The sequence below is a fragment of the Falco peregrinus genome, chromosome 2, assembly GCF_023634155.1.
Source record: "Falco peregrinus isolate bFalPer1 chromosome 2, bFalPer1.pri, whole genome shotgun sequence".
NCBI classification, from domain to species: domain Eukaryota; kingdom Metazoa; phylum Chordata; class Aves; order Falconiformes; family Falconidae; genus Falco; species Falco peregrinus.
The window spans coordinates 19,437,981-19,461,964 of NC_073722.1; the positions used below are offsets into that span (position 1 = coordinate 19,437,981).

The 23,984-nt window shown below is 41.0% G+C and overlaps 1 protein-coding gene across 1 annotated transcript in view; it reads right to left on the reverse strand.

Moving 5' to 3' along the window:
- Window positions 1–23,984, reverse strand: part of ADAD1 (adenosine deaminase domain containing 1) — a 34,511-nt gene that overhangs the window by 988 nt on the left and 9,539 nt on the right. The window contains exon 11 of the mRNA XM_055798068.1: window positions 23,029–23,195. Coding sequence (XP_055654043.1) covers window positions 23,082–23,195 — 114 coding nt within the window. The 3' untranslated portion in view covers window positions 23,029–23,081. The remainder of the gene's footprint in view (window positions 1–23,028; window positions 23,196–23,984) is intronic.

A 23,984-nucleotide genomic window follows, 5' to 3' on the forward strand; every position in this document is an offset into this window, starting at 1 on the left:
CTGGTGATCTTTTACATGGCTTAATACTAGATAAGGAAGAAAATCAATTCCACGCAAATTCTGATTGGGATAGAGCTGTGAGAGCTGAGAAGGGTTTGACGAGCCTGCTGAGTCATACAGCTTGTCTAATTAAATAGCATTTCTGCTAATCAAGGGAAAAGTCCAGTGTATCTTCCATATCATTCTCTTCAGAATTAATGTTTAGCAGAGGGAGAAAAAATACTTTGGGAGTAGTTGCCAGAATACTTTTCCATGCTTTAGCAGAGAACAGTAAGCTTAGGTTCCTCCACTTCAGTTTTTTCTTTTTTTAAAAACATAAAGCTTGTATTTTCACCCCTGAAGCTTTGAGTGTCTCCACAATCTCCATATACACATATCTGTATGGCCTTCTGCCAACCAACTTGGAACCACCTGCAACCTCAGCCTACCAGTGAGTAACGCCTCAGCACAGTGGGCTCCCAGGCAGAGAAGACTATCAGTGCCCCACTACACAACAGGCTACAGAAGGGAATTTAATCTTACTAGTCTTAACAGGAATCTAGAAGAGCTTCTCCAAAAACTAACTCCTAGGGACACGAGCTTAGTTCTGTAGCTTACATTTTCCTTTGCTTGGAACCCGTGTTTAATTAACATGATACAGCTTTAAGCACATTAGATTACTGGTCAATAGCAAACAATGAAACATGACACAAGAAATTAAACCACCACATGGGGGGGGGGGGGGGAAGCCTTCAGAACTGATGTTTTTTTGAAAGGAGGACTTTTCGCTACCATAACAAAACACTCTGAGGAACTGACACGGCAATCTGCAGCCTCAGCAGAGTTTAGCAGGTCAGACCTCTGCAGAGTTTGGCTCCATAGGTGACCTGCCTTTTCAGAGGGCATGCATCAGGACTGTTCCAGTGACAAAAAGCCACATTACAGTGGCCAGAGGGGAACCCTGAGTGCCTCCATGGGACCAACCTGGCCATTTAGGGAGAGACATCAGTAAAATGCAGTGGGAGCGGGAACACCAGCAAGGGAAAGAGGGACCTAGATAATTACAGAAGTATACAAAAAGGACTGCAAAAGAAGATTTAAAATAAACCTTAATTAAAAAACAGTTCTTGTCTGGGTACTGCACGTAGGCCTGACCCATCTCCTGCAGCTCACACAGCCTGGCTCTCCACTCACCTGCCACCAGCAAGCAGGCAAGGGGAGGACCAGCAAATACCTGAACCTGAGGGTCCTGCAGCCAGCCTGACATGCTACAGCTGCTGCTCAACACTGCACCCGTGTCCCTGTAGCTGAGGAAAATAAAGGACAACTTGTCCTGCCTCACTCCTCTGCACCCCCGCTGCTGGAAGAGCTAAGGAAAACTAAGGGGGAGCTTGTCTCTAACAAAAGCTTTACCTCTGGCCCGCATCCCTGTGAGAGTTGGGTTTACGGAGATCAGACAGCTGCCAGGCTCCTCGACAGCTGCTGCTAGCTCATCTTTATGTTTGAAAGGCTTAAAAAATGTACTGCACAAACACAAACTGAGTCCTTTGGCTGGCTTCCAGCGAGGCCTGAAGGGCTACACTTCTCTCCTGTTTCCACTGCAAGCAGCCTGGAGCCAGCTTTCAGTGCTCTGTGCTCCGGTCAGGGATCCAGTGGAGAGTACATGCACCCATTATCAAGACTTAAGGGATGGTGTTACAGAATAATCAATAAAAGGAAGGATGCAATTTTAATGTCATGAGCGAGAACTTCAAAAAACTGGAGCACCTCCTGGGGAGGGCCAGTCCCTCTTCACCTACATTGCCATTTCTTTTTTTCAAAAAGACAATGATACCTCCTGCCAGCTGGGACCACCACATCTGGGCACAAGCACCAAAGCACACCCGTGAAGCAAACAGCAGCGGCACTGGCTTTTCTAACTTGGAATTTAAGAGAAATCCAAGATGGAGGAGATCGCCCAAACTCCTGAGCAGTGCTTTGGCGTTGTACCCCGGCTACTCGCATTTATTAACAAGAAGGGAAGAATGCCATTCACTTACCGCTGCGCGCTTTATCTCCTTCACTTTGAAGGCACCCAGGCACTGCACAAGTTCCTCAGCACACCGAAACCGGGAGGAAACACGGTGCCCGGAGCGGGAAGAAGTGAAACCGAAAGCGGGAAGGGGGCGCCGGGGCGAGCGGCGGCAGCAGCGCGCGCGCTCCCGGTCCCGGTTTCCCTGACCTGAAATGTTTCAGGGGCGCCGGGGGTGGAAATGGTTAAACGCCGAGCTGGGCTGGCACTGACAGACCAGATTGCAGCACAGAGGTGTGTCACCGATGAGCAGCATCACACAATCCTGCTGGTAGCTCAATTACGATTTATTCCCAGCTAATTCCGCTGGCTCCGAAAATCCTCGAGACCGTGTTCCAGAAGCAGGCATGCAGGCTGACGGGTTGCTGACATAGGAATATTACTCTTTCAATGTGCAGAGCACCAATACATTCCTAGGGAGCCACATAAAGCATCCCTTTTCAAAAAGGAATTTATTCACGTGAGAGAGCAGTATGTTACATTTTTAAGAGCGATAATAAAATACGTTCGCTTGTATTAAAAATAATACAATTTTTTTAAAAAAAAAAAAGTTCTAGGTACAGCTTTTAGATGTGTGTCTTTTTCATACTGCTTGTGAATTCCCATGTCCCAGCTTTCCCAGGGACAGGGCCATCGGTGTCCTGGCGGGGACTTCCACAGCTGGATGTGACAAGGTGCTGCTGCTTCAGCGGCAGTGACGCTGCTGCATCCTCCGCGGGGCGCATCGCGCCGTGCTCCGGACACACCGACACCCCCCGGTTCACCTGACGTTTTTAGGTAGCCGTGCTGTCTCTTGGGTGGTGAGTGGCAGCTGCAGACCCACCCAGAAAAGAGTAAACATAGGCTCTAATTCTTCAAAATGTTTGAAATTACAGCTTGCAGCAATGCCTTAACTGCCTGCCCACCGGGAGCTCTGGGGAGGGAGGGAAGACCCTGCTGGTTTCTAACTTATATCCCATTAAATCTGGGGCTACTGTCAGAGCTGCTGCGGAGCCCAGGGAGGCAGGCTGGCTTCCAAAGCAGTTAGGGCCCTTACTTCCTACTCCAGCTCTCTGAGTTCTTTCAGCAACTGCCCAATATAAATTATATTTATTCTTGAAGTTAGGACACTGAACCTGGGACCAGAACCAGGGGGTTGAGTTGGAGCTTTGGAGCTGAAAGGCCCTAAAGCCTGTTTCGTTCCCATTTCACAGTTAAACCTTGACCCTCCCTTTCACCTTGCTACAGGAAGAGCAAATTTCTGTTCCATGCTGCCCTGTGTGCTTCTGCACTGGATAAGGTCATTTGATCATAAGCACAGCCCACCTGAAGTCACACCAAGTTACTCCAAAGAGAGTTTGCCTTTGTGTTCAGTAACTGCTACTTTGGAACAGGAGAGATCAATTAATGGTAACGAAGCATAGCAATTAATAACTTTTGCAGACCATTATTCCAGCACAGTGTCAGGTGTTTTGCCTCTTATCTCCCCCTACGCCATCTCATACTACAGACAAAGCATGCTCTTTGATCTCACCTCACAATTTATTGCCTCTCAGTCCTCTCTTCCCTATACACATAGGGGACTATAAGGAAGATGGAGTTGTTTCAGGCACAATGGAGGAAAACCATCTGATGCTGATGAAGCTGCTAATTTTATCAGTAATGCCTCTCCAGCACTGTAGCCTTAGAAAAATGTCAGTGGTTCAAAGAGACAATAGCACAAGAATGCTCAAAAAGCTCCACTCCTGTGGAGCACTTGCACTGGGGGTAAGAACATTTATTTTATTACAGAAAACTTCAAAACAACAAATCTCTTGTAGGCATTCTGCAGCATGATCTACAAGAACCAGAAGATACTGCTGTGCAAGGCAGTCTCTAGGGCATAGACAACCAGTGCAGGTTCAGCAAGCACGGTATTTCTGAGGCAGAGGACAAAGCAGACACGTTTGTGCTTATTTCAGTGGTGTGAAATCACATCAGGCTCTCAAGTCACCATAACCCCACTGTAGCTTCTTTTAAATTGTACTTAATGTCTTCCAGTGCTGGAAAGAACAGGGTAACTCATAACAGAGGGGCAAGTCAGGCATCACCATGTCCAGAGAATAACTTAGGAAAAAATCCAGCACAAAACCTAGGCAATGCTCCCACAGTGTGGTCAAGGAAAGCAGCTTGAGTTGATTCTGAATGGCGATAAAAAGGCAAAATTCTGGAGATGTAGCCATTTCATATAATCTTTAACAGCAGCATAACCAGTTGCTGCACAGACCTAGTTTAAGCTTATCTGGGCTATAAGCACAGAAGGGTGGGGTCATAAGCACAGCATCACACTGAACACTCCCAGAGCAAACACGCCACCAAAACTCAGCCTAGTAAACATCAAAAAGGAAGTCTCCTGATCTTAACCTGATCTTCAGATACAAACAAGTATATTAACTTGGCACATGGCTAACTGGACTAGAAGGGAAGAGAGGCTGTCAGACAGAGTTAGCTTGCATCTACCTCCTGATAGCCAAGGAGGGAGAATAGATGCTTTTCTGTGTTGTGATTACATTAATTCAGCCAAGTTTAATTGTGCTGTTGAAGAATTTAACAGGTCCTGTGCCTTTTGGGTGCAATAGTTACTTTAAGGCTCCTCACGCATCGCTGCTAATTCACAGGTTGTAAAAACTGAATTACAACATTAGCTTTTTGTGGACACAGAAGTGGAAAAGGGTGTCTGAGGACTGAAATGCAGATCAGTGATAAGGCAGACTATGTTCATTAGTGTTCTCCCAGATCTCTGTGTGCTCGAAACAGGAGAATTTGCTTCCATGCATTTCTCTTTTTTTATTCCTAGCGAAATAATGACCTTGGCAAGTAGCTGAGAACTCCAGCCATTATTTGGGATTTAAGCTATCTAAGTAGCCAGTCATAAGCAGTGGCTCTGGCTAAACTGTCACCTGGAAATAACACGCAAAATGCCAGTGAGTGTGCTCAGATAAACTCTACAGCATTTGCTCAACAGGTTTGACACTGTGGTGCCTGCTTTCCTGATGTACTGCACTGTCTATAAAGATCAACTGCAACTGCAGAACAAGTCACATTATCTGAAAAATTCTGGCACTAACAGCATTCCCACAAGCTTATGTTGGTACAACCAGGTTGCTTTACTTAGCCTAGCCAGGAGGCAATTTAGAGAACCGAGAACTAAAAATTCAGTTCGAGGATGGATTCCTGTTCAAAACCACCTCTTCTCTCCATACTGGGACAGTTACAAAGGCAGCCTTTGCAACACTCTTCTCTGCATCTTCCACTGCTCCAGCAAGAAGGATGCATCACTACTTGTATGTATGCTATGTTAATGCCTTTACTTTCTATCTAGGGAATTCTGTTCCCAAAGAAGGAAGAACCCTGGATCTGAAGAAATTATGTCAGTCACTTTTAAGTTAACATTTTAGTCATGATTAGAAACGGTCAAAATACTTCATTATTTCAACTTTTTTTTAAATAGGTATCACAAAATTTTGTGTTTGCACCACTGGAATATATATATATATATTTAATCTTGCTATTAAATGTTTTAACTTTTTACATACTGAGGTAGTAAGGGGGCTGGAATTTATGACCTGGGTATTCTCGTGTTGTGGAAATATTTTTTTGGCAATTCCTACCTCTAAGAACTCTCCCTGAAAGGTAACAGCCTTCTTAAAATATTGTTCTTATCCACCTTTCTCAACTAAGCAAGCACATTAAACACTTTTGATTTGCGGTAGCTTTTATTTCCTAGCATATCCCCACAGTCTTTAATTGTCTGGTTTCAGAATCCCTTCCTTTTTTGCTGTTCCCCTTTTTTTCTGGCACATTTTCATGTTTGTTTGCACAGTACATTTCCAACAGAAAGTCTATGTCCCAATGCAGATCATATACAATTTCCCCCATACCAGGTGAGTTCACTCTGAACACAGCAAACTTTGACAGAAAGGAAGACTTTCCCTTGGTCGAGGATGGGGTTAGAGATCATTTAAGCAAACCGGACACCCACAAATCCATGGGCCCCAATGGGATGCAGCCCCGAACGCTGAGGGAGCTGGCAGCTGTTATTGCTAAGCCACTCCACTCTCCATGATCTTTGAAAGATCATGGAGAACAGGAGAGATGTCTGAGGACTGTGGAGGAAAGCCAGTGTCACTCCAGTCTTCAAAAAGGGTAAGAAGAAGGACCCGGAAAACTACAGACTGGTCAGCTTCACCTCCATCCCTGGAAAGGTGATGGAACAGTTCATCCTGGAGGTCATCTCAAAGCATGTGGAGGAAAAGGTGGTCATCAGGAACAGCTAAAGTGGATTCACCAAGGGGAATTCATGCCTGACCAACCTGGTAGCCTTCTATGATGGAATGACTAGCTGGGTGGATGAGGGGAGAGTGGTGGATGCTGTCTACCTTGACCTCAGCAAGGCATTTGACACAGTCTCCCACAACATCCTCATGCGTAAGCTCAGGCAGTGTGGGTTGGATGAGTGGACAGTGACATGGATGGAGAAGTGGCTGATGGCAGAGCTCAGAGGGCTGTGACCAGCAGCGCAGAGCCCAGCTGGAGCGCTGTAGCCACGCGGCTGCTGACCCTGTTCCCCAGGGCTCAGTGCTGGGTCCAGCCCTGGTCAGCTTATTCACCGGTGACCTGGGTGAAGGGACAAAGTGTCCCCTCAGCGAGTTTGCTGATGATACCAAACGGGGAGGAGTGGCCAATTCACCAGAAGGCTGCGCTGCCATTCAGTGAGACCTGGACAGGCTAAAGAATTGGGTGAGAGGAACCTTATGAAGTTCAAAGGCAAGTGTAAAGTCCTGCACCGAGGCAGCAACAACCCCAGGCACCAGTACAGGCTGGGGGTGACCTGCTGGGAGGCAGCTCTGTGGAGAAGACCTGGGAGTTCTGGGGGACAGCAAGTTGCCCACAAGCCAGCAGCATGCTCTGGTAGCCAAGAAGGCCAATGGGATGTTGGGGTGCGTGAGAAGTGTGGCCAGCAGGTGGAGGGATGTGGTCCTCTCCCTGGGGAGGCCGCAGCTGGAGCGCTGTGCCCAGTGCTGGGCTCCCCGTTCGAGACAGACAGGGAACTGCTGGAGAGGGGCCAGCGGAGGGCTACAGAGGGGGTGAGGGGCTGGAGCAGCTCCTTTATGAGGAAAGGCTGAGGGAGCTGGGCCTGTTTAGCCTGGTGGAGACTGAGAGGGGATCTTACCGGTGTCTACAGATATCTTAAGGGCGAGTGCCAAGAGGATGGGGCCGGGCTCTTTTCAGTGGTGCCCTGTGACAGGACGAGGGGCAGCGGGCACAAACTGCAACACAGCAAGTTCCTTCTGAATATGAAAAATAACTTCTTTACTGAGGGTGGCAGAGCACTGGCACAGGCTGCCCAGAGAGGCTGTGGAGTCTCCTTCTGTGGAGACACTCAAAACCCACCTGGACATGACTCTGTGCAGCCTGCTCCAGAAGTACCTGCTTTAGCAGGGGGTCAGAGTAGATGATCTCCAGAGGTCACTTCCAGCCACAACCATTCTGTGATTCTGTGATAAATGGAAATTATTTACACTCATGCTTGCAACACAGGTAGCATACACTAGTACAAGTCTACCCCTCTACCACTCTTAAAAGTATTTTCTTACTGAAGACTATGCCTTTGAAGGCAATGTAATCTCTAGCTTCTACAGGTAGCCTGTATTTAAAAGAATCACAGCTGCATTTGATCATTGCATTTACTAAAACCTCTACTCAGTTATATCCAATATCTTTTTGCATTGCAACTTCTCAGTAGTCATTGTGGCCCGAAAGCCCTAAATGTTCAGATTCACTTTGAACTCACAGAAGATGCACAAAAGTGAATAAACATGCAAACATACCCACATAGTCCACCCTTTTTTCCTCCTCACCTCCAAGAAATATTTATGCTAACAACTGACTTCAAATCCAAAATTACTTCTTTACAATGGCCCCTGGTACACCTTTTGTCCACACCCATTCTCGGTTGCCTCGCATGAAACTATGAAAATAGTGACAATAAGTTGTTCTTTTTTTTTTTTCTCACCTAAATAAATATATTTTCAACCTACAAAATTTCAGTGGTATGAAAGCAGGCCCCATGAGCTGCCAGGTGCTAGGTTTCTAAGGTGTATCACAACAGCCATATACACAAGTTGCTGCATCTGACTTCACTTGCAAGACAAATTATGAACATGCTTTTAAATGCAGTGAATATTGATTGTGAGTCTTCCAGAAATATCACTGATTAACATGGTGCCAGTAAACCTCAAACAAATGATCCTGCTTCTGTGTATTCTGCCTAATCACGTGGGATTTTTGGCAATGCTGTTTTATTGTGAAGGATCCAAGGCTAGTTATGCACTGGTCCCAACAGGATGGTTTTTTTAAACCTGCCTTAGATTAACTAAAATTTATTATCTTGCTTTCAGTAGCTATAGCGTTTGGTTTGCTTAGCAGGATAGCCAAAGAAATTGTAAGTCTTTAGAAAACCAGATGTTTTAGGGGAACAACTAATTGGACAAAGCTTTTGAGCAAGAAATACCAAGTAATTTCAGCTTTCTCATTTAATTTTGACATGCCAGAAGTAGTTTATTTTAGTAATAGTAAACATGGCCCGTATATTTTAGCTGTAACAAATATAACACAAAAATGATGAAGCTGAATAAAAGTATAGGATGATGTAACATGATTAAATGTTCCTGAAACAAAACTTCTGTTCTATAGGTGGTTTAAATGTCAATTTTTCATTCTTATTTGGAGGGAACACAACAGCCATTTGAATCCAATCAACAACTCTTTTAGGCCCATCATCAACAGTGCCATTATGTAGCCCACACTCTTTACAAGAGGAACAGTAAAAGTTTGGAAAACATTCACATAGAAGAAATAACAAGAAAAGTCAATCAGAACTGCTATCACAATTATCAGGCTTTAACTATAATCCTGTTAGATTAAAATGTGAGGACTGATTCCCAGCACCAGTGCATTAGATTATTACTATATTCATCTGCAGAACTTGAAGATCTGTTGTTATTCAAAGGTTAAGATTGTGAAAGCTTTCATCTATAAATAAAGCGTGGAACAGTAGATTTCAATTCCTTCTCCTAGCCAGAGCAAAGGCGCAAAAAATAGAGAAGTATGTCTTATTGTAACTAGTGAAAAAATGCTAGGTTTAACAGTTTACCCACATTTCTGATTTCATTTAATTTGTAAGACAAGTTTTATGTAAGTGTTGGAAATATAACTATTTTTGACAGTGACAGTCTACAAAAAGCTGAAATACAAGAAAAAAATAAGCAAAATTTAAAGCACTGGGCCTGATTCAGTGTCTTAAAATTAGAGACTACTACATTTTTTTCTATATTGCACAAAATGCATTCCCTGGGACCAGTTACTTTTGGCCTACAGCTTAATGCTTTAAGCATACAAAACACATCTGGAAATACTCGTTTGCAAATACAAACAGGTATTTGCACACAACTGATATGATCCCATGCATGGTAACAGCTGTGCTGTTCTCCATTAGCCATACTGATAAGGAGACTTAATTACCTCCTGCCCCAGTCACTTGGCTATAAATTTGACCCAGTAACAGTATGACGTTCAGATTGATTTGCATTAGGGAAAGTTAAACCTGCAGAACAAAGTTAAGGAAGTACAGGTCACCACTCTGTTCAGCATAGCATGCCTGTAACATTGGAAACTGGTTATCAGTTGAGTTTCTATTTTCTCAAGTATCAGAGGGTACTTGAGTATAACATAAATGGGCAGAGAAGGCAAAAAGAAATCCTCCAGTGTATTGTGCATTGAGGTAAACAATGGAAAATGATATATAGACATTACAAATTAAAAAATAAACACTTAAAATATGGGTTCTTGCTGCAGTAATGAGACTTCACTCCAGACAGACAGAAACCTAGGAAGCATAAGGACCAGGAACCAGAATGGAGCATATTGAAAAATCCCATCTAAGACTGTCATCTTGCTCCACAACAGGTTGCACTGGCTGAATACTGACCTAATTTACCACACGTAAGGATTTATCATTCACTGCTAGTAACACAAGGAACATGCAAGATGACCTGACAGTGAAGGACACCACAGGGACTATTTAAATGTCTAATGAATTTGAAATGTGTCTAATCCATTTGAAAATTTGCATTATGCAACTGATTGCTGATCATTGTTAATTCAAAAAGATTCTGAAAGCTAGAAAGATTCTACAAGAGGTGGTTTTACATCCTGCAGAGAATCATGCCAAGCAACACAGCCAAATAAAACTGAAAGTGACAGCCCACGTCACCGAGATCTGCTTCCTCCTTTCACAGACTGTTCAAAAACAGTCTAGACCAGGAGGTTCTACAGAACAGCTGCACAGGCCACTATCACTGACCACAAAACACTACCCACAGTACGACGAACTTAAAGCCTGTAGTACAAATTGAAAAACAAACAGAATATTACACAGGAAAAATATAGGAGTGAGAACAGTGGCAGTGGTAGCTTCCTGCAAGAAGAAAATTTGTTATGGGACTGTCTGTAACATGTACGGGGCAAAGGGCAAAAGCCAATAATCTTACCACTTAGCTCAGAGCACATGAATAGTATATCCCAGACTGACATTGAGCAAGCTTAACAGAATGAGAGCAGTGCATCCTGTCTGAACACCAGGAATAACAAATCTAACAGTGCTTCAAGGCAAAGGGAAAAGTCCTAATGTTCAGTTAAGACTTAAACATTTCTCTACAAAGTGAAATGAGAAGATCTCATAGCCTGAAATCAATTCTGTATACAGATGTTAAGACCCAAAAACTGAAGAAAGAAGGCCTCACATTCCCAGCTCTCACCGACTGCCTTACATGTCTTGCAGTGAATATTAAAGCTCACTGGTAGAAACATTTGAAAGTAGCAAATTAAGTCTGGGGTTTTTGCTTAAATATTGAGCTTCAAGTCACTTAACACCTGTGCTGGAAACTAGTCTGTGTGGCACTGTGTTGTACAATCTTTGCTCAAAGCAGCTAAAATCTTGCATAAGAAATATTTTCAACCGTTTGCAGATGTTTGATACAGTAAGCTCATTAAATCAATCCATGATTTACTACAAAACCAGTCTGTTTGCAAGTGTTTAAAGGCATGTTTGAAAATCATTCAATTTGTAAAAATCTTCCACTCAGCTATAGTACTAACTGCACAGGCATATTGTATGTTGAAAGTTATTTTGAACTACGTGAAAACATATTAGAAAAATTTCACATGGAACAAGATATTGACTCCCGTGTAGGATAGCCTGCTTACAGTTTACAGGTATTACACCACACACAAACACACCAGATCTCAAAACTGGATGAAATCTGAATTGCTGTGTTGCTCAACAGAATAAAGATTAAGGTACTACTTTTTCTAAAAAAATATAAATTCTGATCTAAAACTAAAGCTTTTTTTTTTTACAGAAGAATGTCAGATTTTAGAAATATATTTAAATATCTAGCCAAATATGCCTGTGCATGCATTCACAGTTACTAACTTTATAATGATGGTGTCTGTATATAGTAAGGGGACAATCCAATTCGAAAACTTTTCTCTTCATGTCATCCAGATGTGAAGTACACTGCCACTTCACTACATAAAAGTTAAACCCAAAAATTTCTGAGTTTCAATTAAAAATTCAGTGGGTAAAAATCAACTCATTAGGAATTTCATTTTATTACAAGTTGATACTTGTATTACTGTTTCTTATTAATATCACAAGACCTCAAAGGCAGAGCTAAAATATAACTGCAGTCTGGAACAGGAGTAATCCATTCCAGAGCTGCATTTTTAAAAAACATGTCAACATCTCTCCAAGTTCATATGAAAAAAATCCAATATAGGCAACCACATAATCTTAGATCTACACCAGAAACCTCTCAAAAAACCCCAACCAACCGACACCAAAACAAATAACTTAGATCTACACCAGAAACCTAAAAAAAAAAAATAAAAAAAAAATAAAAATCAGGACTAAAAGGTCAGGCTGCATACCACAAGACAAAGTAACCATTTCTGTATCTAACCTTTACCAGTAGCCTTAGCTAGTTTTCCATTCTCCTCAGATGCAGAAATATTTCTGTGGGTTCTCATTTCTATCTCAACATATTTTATCATGACCAAGAATGGAAATGTTAATATTTGAGACTTGCATAACAATCCGTGTACTGCTATTTCTTCAGCAAGGAAAATGTAAACATGTTAGCCTATTGGTTGTATCCATGTTATTCACCTTATGTTCAGTCTAAACTTGTCTTTTAAAGAAAAGTTTATAGACTTCTTGTCATTTGATCAATATAAAACAAGTGAAAACTAGCACTCTGATATTTTCCTGAACATGAAGACAGCCCAAAAGAAGTTTTTAATCCACAGATTTTTTAAATATATATTTTTTTTTTGGTTAAGGTTTCAATTCTGTTTTGGCTATTTGATTATGCAGGTAGGGCCACTCATTTGGAAACCACTTAAGGAGAAATTGAAAATAAGAAAACAGCAACAGGAAATCATGAGAAGAGCATTAAAAAGTTCTAGGGGAAAATGGTCATATTATTGGTATAGCATTGCAGTCTGCAGAAGCAGTATCACAATGAAAAAAGTGGAGGTTCACAAGCAATGCTTCCTGGACTGACCAGAAGCCTCTACAGGAGACATTCCTGCATGTCTTGCATGCTAAAAGATTTGAGAACATGGTGGGTTTCACCAGCCTGCAGCTCATTGCTCTTACATAAGGCTGTGTAAGCACTGAAAATAAGGAAAATAAGCCCACAACTCTGGTATTCAGCCAAAACACCAGTGTTCTAGCTTCCTTGGGCCCCCTCCCTTTGGAATACACCCTTGTTCTGTACCTCCACCTTTGTGCAATTCCTTTGCAATGCTGGGCTCCCATGTTTATACTGGTTCTGATCACATACATACATGAAAATGGCATTCTGAGACACTAACTGCACACAAGATTATTGGCAGTTTAAATTTACAACATATGCTGAGCTTCTAAAGGTTTTATCTTAGCCAGCAGGACCATTTGACATCTTTGCTCTAATAGTAGCCAATCCAATAAGCAAAACCAGTCAGGAATTTCTTACCAGTTGTTCAAAGATTGAGTCCACAATTACAATTTTGCCGTTGTACGCATCTGCCTAACTAACAGCTCCAACTATTTGGACATCCAGGAATTTAGGTGAGAAATGAAGCTTCAGTATATCTAAGCAACCTACTTCAGCATGAAGAGCTTATGTCAAGCATGAGGTACAATGCTCATGGGGGAAGAAAAACACATATGCTGGGTTCCCTAAAAGTAACCTCACACTGACTTTCCTTTTAATTACAGCACACCAGTCAGGTGTTGTCAGATGTTTTTTTGTGCCAGGCTGCTCTTCACCACACTGGGAAACCCTCTGTAAAATGAGGGTCATTAATCTACATCAAGGTGACCGTAAGTCAAATTTATTTCTTTTCAAGTGAAGTTCAGCACCTTTGATGTATCTGCCTATCACCTGTACCTATAATGAAAACAGATGCGTGTGTACACATGATCAGCCAAAGTGTCTCAAAACAATTATTTCTATCCCCCAAACTATACAACAGAAATATCTGCTTTGGAAGTGATCTCCCTTCCTGTGCTTTGTAATCAGACAATACATACTATGCATCTCTTCTGATTTGAATTCCTTGTGTTAATAGTATGGAAAAAAACCCTTCAATTAAAAGCACTGAAGCAAAACATGAAGTTTTCATTTGGAGAAACCACAGGAGGCAGCAAAGACAGCAGATTTGATCATGTATAGTACTACACGGCCAAATAAATAAGTAAATACTAAACAGGTTCATTGAAATTCCTTTAGCTTTAGAGACCTCTGACTATTAGTCACTGCTTTATTATGGCAAATAGTTGAAATAAAAATAGAATGATACAAAAATAATATCCAGAATATTTTAAAATGTTTTTGCACTGCATTATTTAGCGATTGACCTAATAACGGAATAACTATGAGAAATATATTTTGATTACTTTAATTATAAGAAAGTTAGAAATGTATTAAATCACCAAAATATATTTCCTACATGAAACAGTAAAATTATTTGAAAAGCATTGAATTGGCACTATTTTTTACCCACAATAAAGCTGTTTATAACAGGAAATGTCACATTGTATTCGATACTGAAAAGGCAGCATCGAAGTATCAGGGTAGCAGTCGCACTTACTCATCAGGCCATCGATTTATCATGTTTTTGTACATGCAGAAAGATACCACTAGATGTCAGCATTAACTTTCGGCAACACACAAACGAACCCGTTAGTTTCTATTTAGCGGTAACTACAAACCCTAAGTAGCTCTTGAAGTCCAAAATGAAAGGCAAGTTTTCCTTAAGGGAAACATTTAACCTAAAAATTGATCCCGCAACTATTTCAGGATCAGGGCTACATGGCTGGCACAACTTAATTTGTTGAACTAGATTTAGAATTACAAAGTAATTCCACATTCATAGCCTTAATAACTGAACATTTAATACACATAAAATGCTTAATTTTATTCAGCTGTAGCTAAGAAGCAGCCAAGCCCACAGCCTTATAGCTTCTGTTGTGTGTACTGCAATCACTACTCATAAGCCCGCTGCTGCTACTAAATTTACCAGAATTTTATCTAAATAACATAAGGAGTAACATGTGGACCTAACTGCATCTTAACAGTTTTATAACAGCAATTCCTGCCAAATTTGGAGTTGCATCACTGACAGTGGTGAGGTACCTGACAAACACGGCTTATTACTCCTAAGATACAAGCCTTAACCTTCCCCAAGACTGACCACAAACTATTTATCTTATGATTTTCTAGAGGCCGATTCATTAAATTTATGCAAAAAAACAGAAAGCTGCAAGCACTTGAGACTTTTTTGACAACTGACAAAGTATCTGAGAATTTCTCTCCTGATTCAGTTAAGTGTTTCTTCTACTTGCTTACTGCCATGAGAATACATGCCTTACTAAAATGCCTTTGTTTTTTCCTTTCTGAATTCTTGTGCTTACCTGTAGAAGCACGCAGGTCTGAACACCAAATATGAAAGTCCCCAATGTAGGAACAATGATAGTGGAATCTAAAGTTTTACACTGCTCTTCAAAGCAAGTTATGAAATTGATTCACACACGGTAATGGCAAATTGTTTTGAATTTGCAGTGTAGGTAGTGGAACATTTTTGGACTCAGACAGGTTTGGGTATTTAAGAGGACATCGATTGAAGGAAACAGTGGTGAATAATTTTGGTTTAGTAAGAGCAAAGTGTGTTGCAAATGGTATGCAAATCAGAAGGAATTCTATCCTTTGATGCTCCCCTACAGTGTAAGCCTCATCAGGCTATTTTACTACCCTTTTATTATTTGCCCAATCCTATAGGTAGAAGTGAAACTTGGTTTTCATTTTTAGAGAAAATTTGGGTCTCAGCAGATAAAATAAACTGAATGTTATCACTTCATTTGTGCATGCAATCAGGAATCAACAGCCTAGAATCTCACTAGTTTTTCAGGTATCAGTTCTTCATATGACATTTTTGCTACTTATAAGGAAAATGATCTGACCATTAAATCTGTAGCCTTAATAGTTTTCCTAAGCAGATTATTGTAAAGATGTTCTCCATTCTCAGTGAGTATTTCATAAATTGAGTGTTAAGTCCTTTAGCACAGACAGTATCTGAATTTATATAGCACCTTACAACCTTCAACTCTGGGCATTACCGTAGTATTAATGCTGGTGAAAGAGTAAATTTTGAAACTTAAAAAAATCTGCAAAAGATCCTGAGGGCAAGTTCTATAGTCCTAAAGTCCAAGAACACTTTAAGGAGTGCAAGAGCACTGTGCTGGTTTACCTAAGTTAGAATAGTTGGAGGTATGTAACCACACAGCAAAACTTTCTGAAGCAAATGGTGCTTCTTTGACCTAACATGTTCAACCTCCAAATAAGTTCTGCTACCAAGGCCATTACTGTAGGTACTCAGGAGACAATAGGGAAGAGATAGCAAATCCTTCAAACTGCAAATTAAAGCACTTCTGTCAAATAGCAAGGCAATTCACAGTACAGTTCTGTAACTTGTGTGCCTTATAGATCAAGTCAGAGGTGAATGGCCAAAAAAAAAAAAAAAAAAAAAAAAAAGGCCCAGACAAACTATTTACAAACCTAAAAATAAAGGGATTCAAATCTTTTAATTGTCTTTTAAGTCACCTGGATGATTTTTGCTACAAACAGTTCTCAGGGGAAAAGACGGATACATTTCACAGAATCTAGGCTTTTAAAACTGAATATTATGCCTTCACATAATGCCTTTTCAATAGGTAATTTATACTATAACTACAAAAACCAAGCCACTGCGCATTTCGCCAGTATTGCTGATTGCAACCATTATGCACAGATGACCTGGGTTCTCAGAAAACATGAACTTGCCTTTAAATGGACCTTACATCAGGACTAAAACTTTGGGGTAAGAAAGCCTTATTACTTTTTTGCATGTTAGTCCAATTAAGTTGGCAACTTACATAAATATGACAGCTAATGACCTTCCCTCCAAACAAGCTGAGATTGTTTTAAAAAAGAATTCTTGAAGCTACAGCCTTAAAACCACCAAACAGTGAGACAAGCCAGAAAGCTCTGAATCAGGACCACGAAATATAAATTTTTTGTATATTTTTCTTTAATGTAGTTGGTCATATTCCAGCACGAACAAGGTATAAAGATTCTTTGAAATCAAGAATGAACACCTGCTCCAAAGGAACCTGACATTTTGCTGTACTCCATTTGTATTGCACTGTTCTGGTGTCCTAGAGTGGAAAAATAAATACTCCTGTGCCTGTCAGTAGGCAAGAATTAGAAATATGACCTAGAGTATGGTATTCTCTGCTTCACAGAGCTCTATATGGACTAGAAGAGGAAATAAGTTATATAGTGCTGGAGTTCCATTAGCCAATGTTAAGAAATGAAGGCTTCTGCTGACTATTCTGTCAGAAGTGCTGGGTCCAAGATTACTTTGCCTAGAACCACTTCTGACCAGTGGACATTGCTGTGAGTACAAACATTTACAGCCAGAATTACTTGACCCTGAACACTGCTTGAAATTAGATTAACATCCTCATCAGCCATTATTTTATTTCTGACTGGAGTGCGATCTTGGATCTCAGACTTTCTTCCTTGCCACTCAAACACTTCCTAAAAGACAAAATTTGTTAGGAAAGCCCTTTTTTTAAATAAGCATTTTCTGCTGAAAACTGTCACAAAACACCCCACCTGCTCCATATTTTAAATACAGGCTTCCATGCTATGTGGAAAACTGCTGCTACAAGGTACCAGATTGTTTGTTTTTCAGTGTGCTGTTTCTCCACTCACTTTAATACGTGACCAGTCACCCAGGCTAGATTTCATTACCACTCTGTGGCTTAGTGCTCTCTGCTGTCTGGCTTTCAGCCTCTAGATACATCCAATAGGATGTGCTAGGCTTATGCATTTAGGTGAAAGGCAGTGGCAGCTTCCTTGGCCTTAAAGCTTCTTCTCATCTTCATTAGTGTAACAGTCCTTTCCCCAGCATCTACCTTTTTGTAATCCTGATTAAGAGCAATGCTTCTAGTTTATGACGCAATGCAGCCACTGATACTCAAATGGATTTCTGTTGGGTTAGAAGCAGATGAAAAATCTCGTTCAGAATAACACTCTAAACAGGACGTTTTTATTGTTAGTTATTTCACTGCTCCCTACCCTAAGACTACTGTGTAGGTACATTTCCTTATTGCAGATGCAGTTTTAATGTGATAAAGAGTACTATCAGAGCACCCACCTTCCTGCTAAACTTGCCATTTACAGAGATCAGAGTAATATACCTGTTTGTCTCTCATCATGGCACAAACTATTCGGTAGGTACAGCAGATATAATACTTTTCAGAAGCAATGCGCTTACTGCACAGGTCACAAAACCCTTCCCAACTTTTTGGTCTTTGGCAAGGAGAGAAGACCAACACTCTCAAAATGGTAGCTGAAAATAAGCAGCTACCATCAGAATATCGATTTGGCCTGTGGCTCATTCCTTCGCCAGGCCAAGAAATATTTGGATGATCAAATGCAGGGTGCAGGCCAGGTAAATTGCCTTGGCAGCCTAAGATATGGCCCACAGACTATATTCTATGTTTATCTAAAGTGATATTATCTAAATATCACTATATTTATGTGAGTGTAATGTTACGCAGGAAGTGCAAGCAAACACCTGTGCATAGATAAAGCCTGGTAAAAGCTAACATCATCTTTTACTTTTTGCTGTACTTGGAGCTTTCATATTTTTCCATTACCCAAACTATTTACAATACTTCAGATTTTAACTAAAGCTTATGAAAAACCTTTTCCTTTCCTTCAGTCTTACGACACTTCAATTTTTCCTTCTAAAATAGCATCTGTCAGAGACTAAAAGCGTTGTGCAAAAAAGTAAAAAAATACTTTCCTATCCAAAACATGTGAACGTAAATTTACTGAATTATCATAGTTCACCTGCTACTTCTATTTTTGAAGATTACATCTCGTTCAGAATTTCATTCAGAGTGCTTAATGTCAGATCAAATCTTGCCCAGGAAGAGTTTCATGGAAACAGATTGCTTGTGCATAAAGATATACATTACAGGGTGTCTCACTCTACCAGAACTTTACACACTTCCTCTAAGATCCAGGATATTCAACTAAATCCAGAAGTCTTAAGAACTGTCCTATTTAGTGAAATTAATCTCAGTTTTCATTTGGTACATGGCTTTACTTTAAAAATAAGACAAAACACTTTGAAAAGGTCAACACAGCTTTGAAGCAACCCATTGTGAACATTTAATCTTTTATTCTGTGCTAATAATCATTCTGGAAAATACTTTGAGCATAATATGCCCAGATGTGTATTAGATAATAATTTAAGATATCGTTCTCAAATGGTATTGTGAGCCACGCCTAAGAATAGAATCAGGAAGTAAAATATGAATGCCCTACTATGTTTTCTAAAGAAAGTAAATGAAGCTGCTGAATTAAGTCAAGATGGACAAGAAGTAAAATTAAATGTAACTCGTGAAAAAAAAGAACTACAAATGTCCTATTATTATTTAGTGGAACATTTGCAAGCCACCATTCAAGATTAATCCATCATCAACAGAAATATTTTACTGAGGCAAGGACTTATAGCAAAGTCACCTTCATCGTTCACGGTGAAAAAGTCAATTGTCTTCAAATACATCACCACCAGTCACTCATGTTATTTAGCCTAAAAATCCCTGAACCCTGTTGCCAAGTACCACATTTTTAGATATACCTCAACAAAACAGTACTCCACCTGTTAAGCAAATATTATGTCTGTTTTAGAGTTCACCCTGTCTTTCAAAGGTAATGTACAACTAAAAAAGTCCTGATAAAGAAAAGGGACAGATAAAAATTAAATCAGTGCATGCTTTACTTACCTTTTCCCCCTTGTGTACTTTTGGTACCTCTTCTATTACTGCGCACACTAGGTGGCAGTTACTAGCAAAGACAAGAAAAGTAATCTGGAATTCCACATAAAGCATCCATTGCTTTCTAAATGTGTAACTCAATAGTCTTCAGACTTTATCTGTAATTAGAATACATCACTGCATCCTTTATGTTATGAAACTTACACAAAAAATATTCTTTAATTGCAATGTAAGGATCTTCAACCAAGCACAAACATTTGCAACTACGAACATCAAATCTAGTTTCTCACTTGTTGATTCTATTGGCTCCTGAAATCCTGTACGTGCTGAAAGGTCATGCTGGCAAAAACTCTGAACAGTGCAATACAACCAGTCATTGCTCTTCAGGTGAGTCACTAACTGTGATATTAAAAGGTCAAGCTGAAAGTAATACATGATATAACTAAGGGTAATCATCATCTTCCATCCAAAGCAGGACAGAACACAGGAGACATATTTATTTATATATATATAAAGTGCCTATCCCCACATTGATAAACATTCTTTGGAACCACTCTTGACAGCTAAGGTAAATGACCAGGAGTCAGTCTGTTAGTACCTCAGCACTTCTCTTTCCAACCAATTAAAAAAAAAAAAAAAAAAGCCACAAGACTTTGCTGCCAGCCTGCCTGGCTGGTGTTTAACACTGCTACTCCATCAGAGTTATTTTCAGTTAAAACAGGAGATGGCCAAATGCAACTCACATGACAAGGTTTCGATAGTAGGGGGTAGCTTCTGTGAGAAGCTGCTAGAAGCTTCCCCTATGTCCAATGGAGCCAATGCCAGCCAGCTGCAAGACAGACCCACCACCGGCCAAGGCCAAGCCCATCAATGACAGTGGTAGTGCCTCCAGAATATCATATTTAAGAAGGGGGTAAAAAACCCCTGCACAACAAACTGCAGCCAAATAGAGGAGCGAGAGCAGCAACTCTGCAGACACCCAGGTCAGTGAAGAAGGGGCAGGAGATGCGCCAGGTGCCGGAGCAGAGATTCCCCTGCAGCCCGTGGGTGAAGCCCATGGTGAGGCAGGCTGTGCCCCACAGTCCATGGAAATCCACAGTGGTGCAGATCCCCACCTGTGGCACAGGGAGGACCAGGGGCTTGTCACTAGGGGTGTGGCTACCCCACCCTGTGTTCTCAGCCCTACCTGAGGCATCTCAGCCACAGGTGCCACATGGCCCAGCCTGGCCTCTGTTCCTACAGGCAAGGCGCCTGGGCCAGTCCGCTGCTGGCCCTTGGGCACCACAGAGCTGCTGCTCCCAGTTTGGGCTGCACAGTTCCTGAGCCAAGGGAGCAGTGCCCACACTTTCTCTCTCTAAAAAAAGACATGGCACTTTGTCCACACGAATTGCCCGTTTTTCAAGTGTCTCACCTATCCTACCTGTTACAAGAACAATGGAAATGGGGCTGTCCTGGTTGCTTTTCCTTGAGCCTTCTGAAGTTTGCTATTGTGCTTTGAAACTGTTGTTGGCAATTGCCGCTTGTCTGATTTGAGTCCATTACAACAGTTTTTCCTTTCATGTGCCACCTTGCTTTCTTTGGTGAAGCCTCTCCAACTCCCAGCAACACACTGGTATTTTAAAGTTACAATGTTGTAACAATTGAAAGTGACACGTTTCATATCACTCAAAATCTGGCTATAAACAGTCTTTGTCTTACTACTGGCTTATACCAACTGTTTATTTCTCATAGCCTTGATTTCTTAATGCTATTACACTCAAACACATTTTATCCGGGGAGGCGCTGGCGCAGGCTGCCCAGAGCAGCTGTGGGTGCCCCATCCCTGGCAGTGCTCAAGGCCAGGCTGGACGGGGCTGGGAGCAGCCTGGGCTGGTGGGAGGTGTCCCTGCCCATGGCACAGGGGCTGGAACTAGATGACCTTTAAGGTCCCTTCCAACCCCCACCAGCCCATGATTCTGTGATCTCTGTAGTGTTTGGGTTTGCTTTCATTCTAGCGCTAACATCAGCTTGCGTATTGCTCTTACCTTATTTCTAATTCATACACTCCTGAGAGAATTATGTGGTGTGCTTACTTCTTTCAGTCATCTTTGAATACAAGTCAAAACCCAAAAGCAGTATCCTTTTAGAAAGAAGACTTCAACTAGATGCACATGAAAAATACGCAATTCTCTTTACTTGCCAAAAGCATTTCACAAAGCTCTTCTTTCATTTTGTGCTGCAAGACTCCCTTCTGGTCAGTGGGAAGCAATGCTTGCTATAGCCACCGTGCACGCGATTTACAATGCAAGTTGAGGCAGAGAGTATTCCTTAACTCTTATGCTGTATTTCTCAGTTACTGAAAGATTTTGCTTGGGGTGATCCTAACTCCAGAGAGGGTTAGGTGGCCTCTTTAGTTACTTGGGTGTTTCCTTCAGCAAAAAAATGTGACAACTGCTATTTAGCGAGAATAGTGTAGCCTTCATTCACCGTCTATGTAATCTGTCATATCACGTAAGGAAGCGGGACAGTGACTCTGTTCTCAGCAGGGGACATCAGTTCCCCTCGGGGATGCAAGGAAGAGGCCAAGCTCTCAGCCAGCAACTGTTGGTACTTTGTGCTCACACACATGTCCCTGGCCTGTGCAACCGGCCACGCATGTATGTATGTATGTATGCGTGATGTATACGTGCTCTGTGCACATGTGCCTGCTGATCATACAGCTTCAGCCTCATTACTGGAACCACAGCACTCTTGCCTCTCTCAAGCTTATAGAATCATATGTTTTGAAATCACTGACGCAGCTGAGGAAAACCCTGGAGAGAACCCCTATGTGCCTACCTTTACTGGCTCAGTGCATTCTTGTGTATGCTGCTACTTCATCAAAGAACAATCCAGATCACACCATTTTATTTACAGACCTGACACCTTCAAAATACTTGAAAATCCACTACCAAAAATAGCAATTGTTACCAAGACATTACTCAACAGTTTTGTGATTCAAAGTTTCATATTTGAAAATACACAGATTATTTCTTAACCGTTCTGCAACAAATAATACATAGTGAATTCCAAGCCACTAGGCAAATATCCATGCTAAATAAAAAGTCTAGAAATGACTAGCAAAAAAGCACAGATCCCCAATTTTTGTTTTTGAAAGCAATTCTCGAATTAGTATACAATTTTTTAACGAAATCCAACTTCTGCTCATTTTTGAGAGCTATGAAAAAGGCAGGGAAAAAGAAGAAACAAATGCACAGCAATCCTGAAACTACCAGAAAAAAACCGTTGTTAACTCCACAGGGTGGCGTGGGAGCGAGGAAGCAGAAACAAGGTGGCATCGGGGGCCAAAAGAAAACAGATTTGCAAAGCTGTCAAGAGCTTTCCTCCTACCTATGAGGAAACATCAACTTTTGGAAAAGACTAAACTGTTAGAGATGGTTTAATATCTGCATTGAAATTGGCAAGAAACAGCTCTGGGATGATTTTTCTTGCTGTAAATACGAACCCTACAGTTGAACGTTTTACCGATCAGAATTACCTTTTACTGAAAGAAACCATCCAAACTGAATTCACATACAGTCCAGCTCACAGTCAGCCACTGAACTGTTCCACATCTGCAGACTTCACAATCCAGGATCCGTAACGATTTTGCTCTAAGTAGCTCTGCAGCAAATTTTTAGCTTTTTGGTACAATTCAGATTGAATCTAGAAAAAGAAAGATCTTGAAAGCTGTCAAGAATGGTTGTTAGAGACACCTGAGCTCTTTACTACCAGCATATAATACACACGAGCACAAACCTTGAAGAAAACAATACCTACAAATCTTACAGTTCTCTCAGCTGCTGACAGTGAGACAAAAGTGTTACAGACTCTAAAAACATACTCTTCTTATATGCCTGGATATTTACTGGGATGAGAGAATAGCTCTGTTGAACATTACTGCTTTTCAGCATCTTTAGAGTTCCAATACTACCTTGACACAGAAAATAAACACTTGCTATCATTCAGTGCAAATCTAAACACATAAACAAGCAGACAATTAGCAAGCCATTCTATTTTACGGTAGTTTTTGAATTATTTGAAAAATTATCTCTTGCACGTTCTAACAGGTGGAAAAAAGATCCATACTTTATAAAAGCGTAAGTTTCACCTAACAATTCTGGAATTAAAATATCTCTCTTGAAGGAGATATATTCCTTTCCTCAAGGAGAGGAAAAACCTGGAAGCATACGAAGTATAAGATGAGCCTACATATGTCCAAGTAGGGAGAGAATCTAGTGAACTGTGTTCACAGCAATCAAGAATCGCAGTAGCTCCTTTAAATAATTTCTCTGTATTTTTATACCACAAAGGAAAGCCTATTGCTACTTTCTGATGAAGTAGTCCTACTTTCCTACTCCACTGTGACATAAGAATCCTTGACAAGACCACACTGTGGTAGAAAAGTATCTACATATGCATGAAACAAACATAAAGAGTAAGACTGAAAATGAA